The following is a 13,811-nucleotide window of genomic DNA, read 5'->3' as shown; positions in this document are numbered from 1 at the left end:
ACTAATTATCTGGTATTTATTTCAAACTTTTATCTTAACAGATCTTTATTTTTTTCCCAGTTAAAGTGGAGCCTATACCCGCAGTTAGCCATACAACTATCGGAGCTGCTAGTCGGATCATTCAAACATCTCAGACTGCACCCTTACAGACGGTTACTTTAGTGCAACAGACACCTCTAGGTCAGCACCAGCTACCAATAAAAACTGTAACTCAGAATGGAACACACATAGTACCCATCACCACAGCAATTCAAGGTCAGGCCAACACTGGTAAGCATTTGGAGTGGTGTTTTTAATGCTACAGATTTTGTTTTGTATGATGTCCAGAATACGTGGACTGCTATTTATCCAAATTGTAGCAAATTTATTCTTAAGACTTTGGCTTACTTGTAGGTAACTGCTATTTTGGCATAATAAGTTTGATTGGGTGTTCAGATGATTGTGGGGTTAAAAGAAGCCATCGTGACTTCTCCCCCTGCCCCAGTGTGTGCTGCATGAGCACGGCTGTCATTTACATAATTACCTGCACTATGGCACGGGTTGGCATGTCATCTGAACCCAATGCACGGCACAGTGGGGTGGCTTCATACCCACCCTACAACCTCCACTACAAGTTGTGGGTTATAGGATGGGTACGAAGCTATCCCCGCCTTGCGCCAGGTTTGGATGACACGCCAGCAGCTCTGCAGTGTGAGTAATTATGTAAATTAGAGGCACATGCGGGGAGAGAAACCACGATGGCTTCTTTAACTCCTGTGATCATCTGAATCTGGACTGAGTCCACATTCTTTCCCTTTTAAGTTAAGTTAGAAATTGGGGCTTGGATCCAAAAAAACATATAATTAATTATAACTGTCAAAAAGGATTTCGGGTTTGTATTTCTGGAGGAACAGCTCCCCATGCCACATGGCAAACTGTTTTTGAAATGTAAGGGATGTATCTGTTGGGGCGAGGTGTGTGTGTGGGGGGGAATCCAATCTGCAATTGGTCATGCTGAAGACTTTGGGTGTGCCTAAAGTAGCTCTTTGGATCCCATTATTGGTCTTGGGCACAGAAAGCTATAGTCTGGTTTAGCACTGTGAAAATGAGCCTAGGCAAGCCTTGGGCTTGTGCACTCCCCTGCTTCTCCTCTGGCAAAGCCATGAGAAGGCATTTGGTTCCTTTGTCCTCACCCTTCGCAATCAACACATTCCAGTATACCAGGCTTCAGGCTCACCACTGTATTAGTTAACAACTAGCTTCCTTACAAATGCAAATTCTAGGAAATTCTCAGACTACAATGAAAACAGCTACTCCACGCAATTACGAATATCAATAGAGGAGCTGAAGTGGAAGTTAGAGATGTTGCCAGTAGTCTGAACAAGAACTACTTGCCCAGACTAGCTTAGGAGGGATGCCCCTCCCTTAGGGTGGCTCTCTCTTATGTAGGCTTTCATGCATAGCCAACCTGGTGGAGCGTCTGAACTCCCCCTGTAACATTTCCCGCTTCACTCTGTGACGGACGCTAACATCCCTCAAGTCATGCCCCTCACTCTCCTCCTCCCCCGAAACCTGGGTTCTCCTGGAGGATGAAAGGGGGGACCGTTCAAGCTGAGCCATCTGTGAGTCAAGGTCTTGGGGAAAAGGCTTTGCCATATCTAAGCTCACTAAGGAGGAAGCCTCCCCTGTTCTGGCTGTTCCCATTCTGAATCCGAGCTACTAAACATCTCCACACACTCAGATTCATTCTTGACATCTACATTAATTGCAGTTTGATGTCATCAGAACCTGAAACACCATGATTTACAAAGCTGGCTTGTTTCCGCTAACCATAGTTAAGATTAACTACAGTTTAGGGCTCTGATGACATGCTAAACTGCAGTTAATCTAAAAAGAATGTGGCAGCTTCTGATCTCGCCATAGTTGTGCCAGGGGGAGAGGGGAGTGTATGAGCCCAAAGCTCTCTGTAACTCATTCTTGTAATATTAAACCAGCCTTGTATTTAAGCATTTGCCTGGTAGCCTTAGGCTACAAGGAATTCCATGCAGGTGAGTGAACAGGCTGGGGGAAGGACAGAGTGTGCTGGCCCTCCTCTGCACATAGAAACCAAGTGAAGCTGCCTCCTCCACACACAGCACAGAAATACAGTGGGCTGCTAGAGGAGGAAACAGAGCTCTCCATCCCTCCTCTGCTAGCCCCTAGCCAGCTAGTAAAAACAGCTCCCTATGCCTCTTCTGCCAGGCCCTAGCAGGGTAGTAAAAAATGTTGCAGACTAGCAACTTTTGTGGGATTATTTACAGGGCTGTGCTAACCTGGTTTAGTGTTGCATGAGAGCCTTGAAAATGCAGTTCCTTAAAAGATATTATAGCCATGGCTTACTCTTGCTTATTAATTTTTTTGCCTCCTTAAGGGCATTTTTAGTCTAAACCACCCAGAGAATTTTCGTTGTTGAATAGTATATAAATGCTGTAAATTGAATGAATGAATGAATGAATGAATGAATGAATGAATGAATGAATGAATTTTGCGGCCTATAAAGTAACAGGATTATCATTAGCAGCAAGTTATAAAGTGCTGTGGTAATTTTTCCTAACTTGTTAAGTTAACATGTTCTGACAGGATCAGTGCATTTACTGCAGGATATAGCTGGCTATTTATTGCTTCTTAGTGGAGGAGTAAAATAGCTGAGCATGAGCCATTTCTCTTTGTTGATATATAAGATAGACAGACAGACATAAGTATTTCAGCCTGTGCTCTGGCCAGACTGCTAAATGTACATGAATCTGTACTCCAGGCTATTTTCTAATGTATATGTTAATATCTGGGTGAAATATTGAAAGGCAGTGTATGAAGTCTGGGACATCTGTTTTGTGAGTGCCTCGCCCCGCCCCGCCCCATGAACTTTGATGCTAAGGGTGCAATCCTATGAAGACAGTTGGCAGTCTCCAAACTTGGAGACTGCCAAGTATCCAATGTAGGGTGGCTGGAGTACGGAGGTGATCTTTGCCTCCGCTCTCCAGCTGCCCTGCATTTTTGCAGGAGGAAAGGAGGCTGGGGCAGCCATAGGAAACATCATGGGGCCAGTCTCCTCCCCTCCTCCAGGAACACCTCCTTTTCCCATCTCCTCAGTCCATTTCCAAGCATGGAAACCATAGCCAAAACTGCTTGGGCTATGCGGGGGCGGGGTGTTTGGTTTGGGGGCTCTGCGGTCGGAGCCCTGTTTCCAGCCTCAGAGTCCAGAAACTGAACAATCCTATGTCCCCCCCAGATGCTGTCTAGGGGACATAGGATTGCTCCCTAAATTGTTAATCCTATTCACACTGTATGTACCATTATCCTGAAAAATTACTTTTTGCTAAGGAACACTTTGTCTGTGTCAGATACTGCCCAATACCGAACATGGTTACTTGGAGATCTACCTAGCAATATAGAGTTTTTAATAGAGTATTTGTGCTTACAGAGATGCTTGACCACAATTACATTCTGTGTAATAGAGTTGGCAAACTATTGAGGATTGTAAGACAGAGGTTGACATTTCTATAGTAAGGTGAATATATGTGTTGACAGCATGTGCCCCATAAGAATACATTTTTTGAAATGTGACGGTACTTAAACTTTGAAAAAAATAGTACTAGGCTGAATCTACACATAGCACTTTGCTGTTACCATACTGCAATTGTAACTACACCAATGGGCACCAATAGTTATTACTGCAGTATGGTAACAGTAAAACTGCTATGTGTAGAATCAGCCCTAGTGTAACACATTAACCTGAAGAGTTGCTTGGAGTACTTGAACAGCAAAGGAATGATGGCCTCTAGGATAAGGCATCGGACTGATTCTCTGCCCTGATAACTGTATTAGACCAGTTTCTTGTACAGATTTCTTAGGAAATACGTAACTGGAGGCAGAAATGCCCTAGGGCTTCTAACATTAATGCTAAAGTGCAGTTTTTGTGGAATCTGTATAATCGCATGGGAATGTGCTTGCACAGATCATAGGTAGGACTGTCTAAAAAGCATGGAAGATGATGAACACTGGCCCTCCTTCCCTTGCTTATATAAGATGAGGAGGCAAAATTATTGCCTGCCTATTCAACCCCTTTTTGATTTCACAGAGTTCAGCAGATGGGGACCTCTCATCTAGAGAGTTCTGTAAGTGTGATTCTTGTGCCCTCTGTGCAGCTGCTCTGATTGTAGTATCTTTTTTTTTACTGAATTGTTCTACTTCTCAAATATTTTTGTCTTGCTATCACCTCTTGCCCCAAGGTACACAATGCCCTTTTTAAAAAAACTGCTGCGATTATGGGACGAAACCCCTGAATCAAAATTCTTGCTTAGTTGAAAGCTATATTGTTGAAATGTGCAGATATTGCTAGAATCTCACCATAAAGGCATGTTAATCAAGTGATGGTTGTTCTAAGCTATTTTATGGGGGAAAGCCTATTCACCCATAGATAGGACCCATTGGATCCTCATACAGCATGTCCCTTGCCAGGCATTCTTATCCCATTGTTACTTCTGTGGAATCTCCTTGTCTTCAGTACACATTTCACCAGTGTATAGTTCCTTCTTCACAGGCTGTGGTGTTCCCTTTGTCTCCATCATTGGACACTCAGGCACCTGCAGCTTCACAGATGACTACACAAACTCATCCATCACTCTTGTCTCAAACTTCTCTGACCAGAGGGATGGATATTCTTGGGAACCCTGAAATTCTCACTGTTGCTATGCATGGTTTCAGATGATGAAACACTGGATTTCTCTTCTAATTTGGATGGTCAGTCCAAGGCACCCTTGGAACCTTGGAACCTGAAGAATTGGGATATCCTCAACCATCCTCCCCAGTGGAGGATGTCAGCACATGAAATGACCAGGTAATACATATGGCCAAGTGTCTTGGCATAGATCTTGAGGAATTGGGCAGAATTTTCACTGGCATCCTAGATTTAAAGGTTCTCCAGGTTGGTGTGAGGAAGGCATGACACAATGGTTTAATTCCCTCTACTGCCCAGGAAAAGCAGAGACCTCGTGATCAGATTTTGTTTATTCTATTGGTCCTAAGCTCCTCCCTACCAGTTCATCTGTGCTTTTTGCCCAGGATAAAGCTCCTTTGCTAGCTGTTGCAATCTATCAATTTGGCTTACCTCAGAGCTTTAACTTCTCATACCTTACAGCTTTTTCTCATATATTATTCTTCATTCCTATTTTTTTAAAAAAGTATTTTCCTCTACCTTTTCTTCCATCACTTTCACCCTCTCCATTACTATCGCTCCAACTGGGAAGAAAGCAGCCACAAAACCTGCAAGGAAAACAAGCACCGTTACTCATGTCTGCATTGTGAGAGACAAGAAATCTGCACAATGCAGCTGCAACCTCAGTGAGTCTGATTTTGCCAGCCATGATGGAGGGGAAACAAGTGGCAAACACTGGTCTGCAGGCTTCAGCCGCTCACTCAATCTTGCCACGAAGAAACAGCCTGCAGTGGTTTCAGTCGCATCTTCCATGGTTACAGACATAAGTGTTGGGGCACTTGAGTCCACAGACCATGTCCCACCCTTCCTCCAAAGCCCATCCTTCCTCCTGATCTAACCAGAAGGGCACTGGCATCGAGCTTCCCCTAAGGTCAAGACTGTCTCTCAGATAAATGGATAAGTCATTGCACAACTCAAGAAAGCTCCTTTGGAAGAATCAAGAGAGGAAATTCCAAAGTTCTGTGGGAAGCATAATCATGATCCACACTCTTCATACTCTCCTCCCCTTCACCCCCTCCAAGATCCAAACATAGGAACAAAAATCTCAAGGAGAACCAGCCACATCCCCAAGCCGATCCCACTACTTTCCAACACTCATCTGCAGGCTTGAGAGAAGGCTCCCCAGATCTGTACTCCACAGCTTAGGGTGCGACCCACAGAAGCACAGTACCTGTGTCGAATATGCATGTCTAGGACAGTGACTCTTCCATGCCCCCAGGGGATGCAAACTCAGATAAAGAGGAGGGGGAGTGGTCAGACATGGAAACAACTGAGGATGTTCCCGGTACCAGATTTTTCAATAAAGAGGATTTCCTATCCTTATTGTCAAAGACCATCGCCTCTCAAGCCATAAACCCTGCGGAACTAGAAAAAAATCGGCCAATCTCGAGAGTGTCCGTGTTCCCTGAACCCTGGCCTGCTTCCACAGAGCACTCCCTCAGAATGTCATGGAGGAACTCAGAGCCCTTCTAATAGATGGCCCCATCACTGCCCTGCTCTTAGGTGCAGTTACTCCTATGGAGGGATGCATCCCTAAAAGACCAGGGAGAAAGGAGAGTGGACTCAGCTCTAAAAAAGGCCCATGAGGCCTCGCCTTAGCTCTCTTGGCCTCATTAGTCTGTTTCTATTTTGCTAGGGCCTCTGTACTATGGGTTGAAGACATAAATAATAAGGACTTGAATCAAACCACCCTCTACAGAGACTTGGTAAAATTGTCTAAATCATTTGCTTTCATAGCAGATGCAACTCAGGACACACTACAGTTTAACTCTATGGTAGCATGCATATCTGTTTGGCTGAAAAGATGGAATGTGGACTCGTTCTCCAGAACCAACCTAACTACGGTTCCCTACATAGGAGCACACATCTATTTGGCAAAAAAGCTCTGAAAGAGATTTTGGAAGAGACCAAAAGACAAAAAGAAGGTTATGCCCTCCTCTTCTAAAAGAGAGGACAAGAAACTCTTCAGCAGGCCCTACTCATCCTTTCACTCCTTTCACAACTCTACCCAGACTTCCTTTTGTTCCAAGAGCTACAGATTCCCCAAGTCTTCTTCCAGCCCAGAGGCATCACCACCTTGTCCTTCTCTAAACCTTCCACACCTACCAAGACAGGACACCAGCCATTCTGACACTGAAGCGCCTGCTGTGGGTGGAAGGCTTCAAAGATTCTTCCCAGCCTAGGAAGACTTGGCCTTAGACTGCTGGGTGCTAGACATAATCTGCAGTGGCTACTCCATAGAATTCCAGAGCAGCCCTCCTCATCACTACCTACCGTCACCTGTATCACGATCACCCACCAAACAGGGCATTGTAGCCCAAGCTGTCCAGGACCTTCTAGAAATCAATGCAATTGAACACAGGCCTCCACAAGAACACTTCTTAGGTTTGTACTCAGTCTTCTTTGTCGTTCCAAAGAAGGATGATGCCTGAAGAACAATCTTGAACCTCAAACATCTAAACAAGTACGACAGGTAAGACAATTCCACATGGAAACCCTGCACATAATCCAAGAAGTTCTCCACAAGGGAGATTTCCTATCCTCCATTGACCTCACAGAGGCCTACCTCCATATTCCAGTAGGAATACAGCATACTTCCTGAGATTCATGGATCAAAAAATACATTACCAATACAAGGCCGTGCCCTTTGGTCTTTCATCACCCCACCGCCAGTCTTTACAAACATCATTGTCTTTGTCTCAAGAGAGTAAACATCTACCCCACCTTGATGACTTTCTCATCAGATTGCCCTCAAGAAAGAAAGCCCTTGCAGACCTGAACCTAGCCACCTCATGCCTACAACAGCAGAGCTTCCTAATCAACTGCAAGAAGAGCCACCTTCAGCCCACATAAACACTCGCACACCTAGGGGCTATACTAGACACAGCCAAGGGCTACCTGTTCCTCTCTCTGGAAAGGGCAGCCAAGCGCCAACACCAAACAAATAAACTTCGAGCCAAGAAAACTGCAGATCTGATGGACCTCACCCACTTAACTAGGCCTGATGATCTCCTGCCTGGGGATAGTCCTGTGGGCCAGACTACACTTCAGCCCTGTCCAGTGATTACTCCTCCCCTTCCAGCTACACTTCACCCACAAGGAATACCGCAACATTCCCTTCTCGCCTCAATTGAAAGCCTCTGGTGGCAGCTACCAAAAAGCCCTTAAAGAGTCATGCCTCTTCAGGAACCAGCCAAAATCATAAATACACATAAGCAGGCAAGGAGCAACAAGGTCACGCTCTCTCCACCAGGAGGCCCAGATCGTGCTTCTCTGGGCCGATTGAAACCTGGCATCCATCTCAGTCTAACACATCCAGGCCAAGCTGAACCACATGGTAGACTACCTCAGCTGCAAACAGATCTGGGGAAATGGAGCCTTCACCACTTAGTCTTTCATGACATTCAGACAAGGTTCGGATCTCTCATGGTGGACTTCCTGGCATCTCATTGCAATCACAAACTCCTGAGAGTTTCTTCTCCAGTTTCCACTCCTATGGGGCAAAAGTCATGGACGCTTTCAACACCAAATTGCCAGAGGGGAGACTCTACGCATCCCCCTGACTCCACTTATAGCAAAGATCCTGCAAAAGGTCAGGTCAGAGCAGGCAACTGTCATCTTAATGGCCCCCTTCTAGTCCAAGTGCCCCTGGTTCTCCGAAATCCTGAACCTATCTCTTGAAGGACGCTGTTTCCTCCCTCCAATACGAGATCTCACTCAAGACCTGGTTCTCCACCCAGACCCAGATTGGCTTCAGTTAGCCCCATGGCGATTGAACTGTCAGCCTACTCCACTTTAGGATACCTCGATCCCATTATCACTACCTTGCTGACATCAGGGGAAAAGCTCCGCTATGCGTATATACGAAACTTCCTGGAAAGCCTTAACCAGGTGGTGCAGACGTAAAAGGGGGGGGGGGGTTTCACTCCGTAGGCCTACCTTTATCCCTGAAGTGAATTCCATCTTTCACAGAGCACAGGAGTTAATCCTATCTTCTTTCTGCCCTAACCATTCTTGGCTCCAGGAGAGGGACTGGCACAGGTTAGACATACATAGGGAGGTGAAAATATATCTTTAAAAAACCACTTCTTTCAGAAAGTCACACTCATCATCTCTTTCTATCCCAAAGCTGTGGGAGAAAAGATATCCAGATCTACCTGAGCCAGATGGCTTAAAGCCTGTATTTTTTTTTTAACCTGTGAGGCCTCACACCTCCCAAAACCTGTTAATATCATTGCACTTTCCACTAGGTCAGCAGCTACATTGGCAGCCCTCACCACACACACCTCAATAGCCGAAATTTGCAGGGCTGCAGCGTGGAAAAATCCAAATTCCTTCATGAGGCATTATAAAATACACACCTTCACCTCAGTGGAGGTTTCCTTTGTTAGGAGGGTTCTCAAACAGGTAGTATCCTTACATACCCAACCCTACATTGACACTAAGCTTTAGCAATATCTAATTGTGGGATGCCTTTCTCACACCAATCTGGAGAACGGAATATGGTTACTTACCAAGAATGTTCCTTCTGGGTTGGTGTGCAGAAGTCATCCCAGCCACACCCTACATACAGTCAGGGCCAGAAATATTGGAACAAGGATAACTGTTTTGGCAGTTGGCCTCTGCACACCACCACATTGAAGTTGAAAGGAAACACACCCAGATGGGAGCAAAGTCAGGACTTTCAGCTGTAATTCAAGGGGTGTGACAAAAGTGGGGCACTAACCATTCAGGAAGGACAGCCAGTGGCATACACGCACACCCATCGTTGGTGGCTCATAAGTAATGGAACGAACCAACATCATTTCATCTGGGTGTGTTTCCTTTCAACTTCAATGTGTACAGAGGCCAACTGCCAAAACGGTTATCCTTGTTCCAATATTTCTGGCCCTGACTGTACTTCAGAGGATATGCTGTAATTACCTGGGGTCACCGGCCTGTGCATCTGCCTGGCTAGGTCCTCTCCTAGAGTTATATCTATAGGCTCACTATCTTCTGTATACTCTCCTCTTTCCAGTGGTTGTGTTTTTCTATTTTTCTGAGCTATAGCTAAAAATGGAACTGGCAGGGACAAGCCTGGGACTGATAGACTAAACAAATCTCTGATCACATGGTCCCTGCTTTTCCTGGGCAGTAGATGGAGTTAACCCATTGTGGGATGACTTCCGCACACCAACCCAGAAGGAACCTTCTTGGTAAGTAACCAGCGTTCCATTTCCTAAATTGTGCCTCTTTTCGCACATCCTCAGCTTCAGGTGCTCTAGCTTCTCACGTCTCCCCAACCATACAACCCACACTGTGCTGAGAATCTTTATACATCTAGGCTCTCCTCAATTCCTGCTGAAACCTTCTGGCAGGTTCACTGGTTAATCTTACAGAAATTTTTAAAAATCTCTTACAGGCTACCAGATGGTGGCATAGAGTACTGGATGCAGCCCTTATAACCTCCAAGTGGCTCAAAGGGCTCATGAACAAAACAGCAGCATCATAAATTATTTTCAAGAACCTCCTTGCTTCATCGGGACGCCTTCCACCTATAATATTGCAATCTCTGGATTTCTCTCCATTTGGAAAATGAGTTTGTTAAAAAAAAAATAAACATGACCTCAGATTAAGTGAATCAAAGTGTTAAGGGAGGGTAGAAGTGCCAGATAAGGATAACATTTTGGAGACTGAATTGATTAGATATATAATGCCTTTCTGTAAAAATGACCTATACTCCTTCTCACTCAGATGAGGAGGATGAACGGCCTGATGGGACTATCCTAGAAGAATCACAGACCTCTGGACTGTTTCATAACAGTGACTTTACTTCTCCTTTCCAAGGCTATGTTTTGGTTAGGTTTACAGCTACTGGCCAGGACTCCAGTTTTCATCACACAGATTCATGCCTTCCCCTGAATCAGTCAGTGAGGTAGTAAAATCAGAATGGGCTGCACCAATAAATAATAAAACTAGCAATATATCACAGAAACATTACTCACTACCACAGTCAGCAATGGACAACCTCAAAGTCCCCCTGGTGGATGCTCTAGTTATTGCACTTCTCTCAGGGGCCATTCTCAGTATGCATGGAGGCATGCCCTTAAGGACTCAGGTGAAAGATGCTCAGATTTAGCACTGAAAAGGGCTCACAAGGCACCAGCTCTCACTCTCAGAGCAGCTTCAAACTCTTCCATTCAGCTTCTTTCATATGTCTAGAAGTCCTCATTCAAGACCCTGGACCAGGTTAGGCTCCTTAGATCGTTGCTAAAGTAGTTTTAAGCTTCCGCTTTTAAAGCAAATGCCATACTGCACCCAGTCCAATTTTCAGCCACATGCGATCGACCTCCCAGTTGGATGAAGGCCACAGCACTTCCTCCATACTTGGGAGGCTTTGGAAACAGACCAGTGTGTTGTTAAAGACATCAAAGAGAACTACAGCATAGCATTTCAATAGATCCCTGGAAACAAATTGTGCCATTCCTGACCTCCTAGTCTCCACAGAAGCAAAGAATTGTTGAGCAGGCTATCTCTTACCTCCTTGACATTGGAGCAATAGACCCATTCCCTTCCACAGAGAAATTCATAGATGTGTATTCTGTTTTCTTCGTCATCCCCAAGAGGAGAGTCAATTGAAGATCCAACCAGGCCTAACATATTGGTACGATCTCATAGCATAGTGCAAGTGCTGCATGGAAACTTAGTCCATGATCAAAGAAGCTCTCCAATTGGGGGATTTTCTACATGGGCCTCATGGGAGCATATCTGCCGGTTCCCATATCCCCCAGCCACTGCTAATTCTTCAGGTTCTCATACCAACAAAACTAATGATTTCTGTGGTAGCACACATCCGCCTCCAGCGCATTCACATGTATCCCTACCTAGATGACCTTCTGATACAGTCACCCTCTTTACATAGAACCAAACAGGATTGCAACCTCATCCTCACTGAGTCATGTTTTTCTAATGAATCTATAATGCTGAACTGCACTCTTCTGTACAGATGCAGTATCCAGGGGCCACGATAGGTACCAGTTCAGGCCTCATATCCCTATTCCAAGAAAGAACATAGAAGATCATGATAGACATGACATTCCTAGAATAGCAGACCTGGTAACCCTTGCTCATATCCTGGGCCTCTTAATTTCATGTATCTTACCATGGTCATGATTCTGCTCAGCTCCTGTCAGTGGCTCCAGTTATCATTCCAGAGCAATATAGTCAACAAACTCTAAGCGTCCTCTAACATTCAGTGGAAAGAAGTCTCTCAGATGGAGGATGATTCCTGGTAGTCTCACCAAGGTAGTTCCCCTGAATCCTAACGACTACAGATGCCACCCTATCATGGTGGGAAACCTGCTGTATGGGCCAAGTAGTTTAAGCCACCTGAACAAGCCAGAAAGCCATTTAGAATCATAGAATCATAGAATAGTAGGGTTGGAAGGGGCCTACAAGGCCATCGAGTCCAACCCCCTGCTCAATGCAGGAATCCAAGTCAGAGCATCCCTGACAGATGGCTGTCCAGCCTCGTCTTGAAGGCCTCCAGTGTGGGAGAGCCCACCACCTCCCTAGGTAATTGGTTCCATTGTCGTATTGCTCTAACAGTCAGGAAGTTTTTCTTGATGTTCAGCCGGAATCTGGCTTCCTGTCACTTGAGCCCATTATTCCGTGTCCTGCACTCTGGGATGATCAAGAAGAGATCCTGGCCTTTTTCTCTGTGACAGCCTTTCAAGTACTTGAAGAGTGCTATCATATCTCCCCTTAGTCTTCTCTTCTCAAGGCTAAACATGCCCAGTTCTTTCAGTCTCTCTTCATAGTTTCAGTCTCTCTTCATAGGCATAGGCATTTACAGCATAAACTTGTTAGAATTTCCTGCTATCAGACTATCCCTCCTGTCCTCCTTGCACCTCATTTGACAGTCCCACATCCTCATCAGGAGTACACTACCACAGCCAAACTCTGAATCAACAAGTAAGGGGGAACCAGATTCTGTTCCCCTCACTGGAAGTGGATGTTCTCTTGACATGGGCAGAGGCTAACCTCATATCCAGCACAGCATAATGTATCAAGGGAATTTGCAACTCACTGGCAGGCGAATGAGATCTAGATTTGAGGGAATGGCATATCAATCACTGTACGTTCATAGTGATTCAGAGACAGTTCTCCCCCCTCCAACCCATTGTAGACCTCTTTGTAGATTTTTCCCCAGGTTCTAAATAGAAGATGAAGGTATGGATGTGCTGACATTAACTTGGCCCGAAGGTCTGCTTTCCCTCTGCACCCCACTGCTTCTGAGCCTGCTCCACAAAATCTGAATGGAGCAAGCACTGGTAATTTTAGTTGCCCTGTACTGATCAGGGAGATCTTGGTTCTCCAAAATAGACCACCTGGCATCATCCAAACCATGGTTCCACCACATAGAGTCTTACTGATGCAAGGTGCAATCTTCTATCCAGAACCAACATGGGTGTGCCATGGAACCTGAGTGGAAACTGAAAGGTAGACTTTTAAAAATTCAGATATCCAGCAGAACTGGTGAAAATGCATCACATCTCAAAAAATGAATCTACTATTTACATATACAAAGCATCCTGGAGGACATTTACCAGATGGTGCAGAAGCAAAAGGATCAATCTCGGGATACCAGGCTCAAAGAACTACTAGCTTTCCTGCAGTCAGGTCTTCACCTAGGCCTCAGATCACAACACCTTGAAAGAGCAAGCATCCAGCCTTTCTTCAGTGCTCTTCAAGCCACGATTCCACCCACTTGGCTCACATCCACACCTTAAGAAATTCCTCCAAGAAATGCCATTGGTCAATCTACTGGAATTACACAGCTTTTCATCCTGGAAGCTGAGCACTATCCTGCAAGCCTGACCAAAATTTCCATTTGAACTTTTTAAGGCAGTGACATTGAGACTCTGTCATTCAAGGTAGCCTTCTTTGTAGCCATAACCTCAGCCAGAAGAGTATCGGAGATCCGTGCCTTATCCATCAAGGACTGATTATGTGTATTTCATAAGGATAAGGTAGTCCTCAGAGCAGATCCTTCCTTCATTCTGAAAGCTAATCCCCTCTTCTCCCAGCTAAAAAGGGG

General features: G+C 45.2%; 1 protein-coding gene across 3 annotated transcripts in view; it reads left to right on the top strand.

Moving 5' to 3' along the window:
• Positions 1-13,811, top strand: part of FOXK2 (forkhead box K2) — a 67,979-nt gene that overhangs the window by 47,294 nt on the left and 6,874 nt on the right. The window contains exon 8 of one of the 3 annotated variants that reach the window (XM_084838416.1): positions 61-255. In XM_084838416.1, the coding sequence (XP_084694542.1) occupies positions 61-255 (195 nt within the window). Of the gene's footprint in view, positions 1-41; positions 271-13,811 lie in introns of those variants that run through there. The other 2 variants (XM_084838414.1, XM_084838417.1) reach the window with 2 other exon arrangements.

This window comes from Heloderma suspectum, chromosome 2 (assembly GCF_057233095.1).
Source record: "Heloderma suspectum isolate Gila_16-S chromosome 2, 16-S_ref, whole genome shotgun sequence".
Classification (NCBI taxonomy): domain Eukaryota; kingdom Metazoa; phylum Chordata; class Lepidosauria; order Squamata; family Helodermatidae; genus Heloderma; species Heloderma suspectum.
Note: the sequence above shows the minus strand (reverse complement) of the source record. Positions and strands in the feature narration are given on the sequence as shown.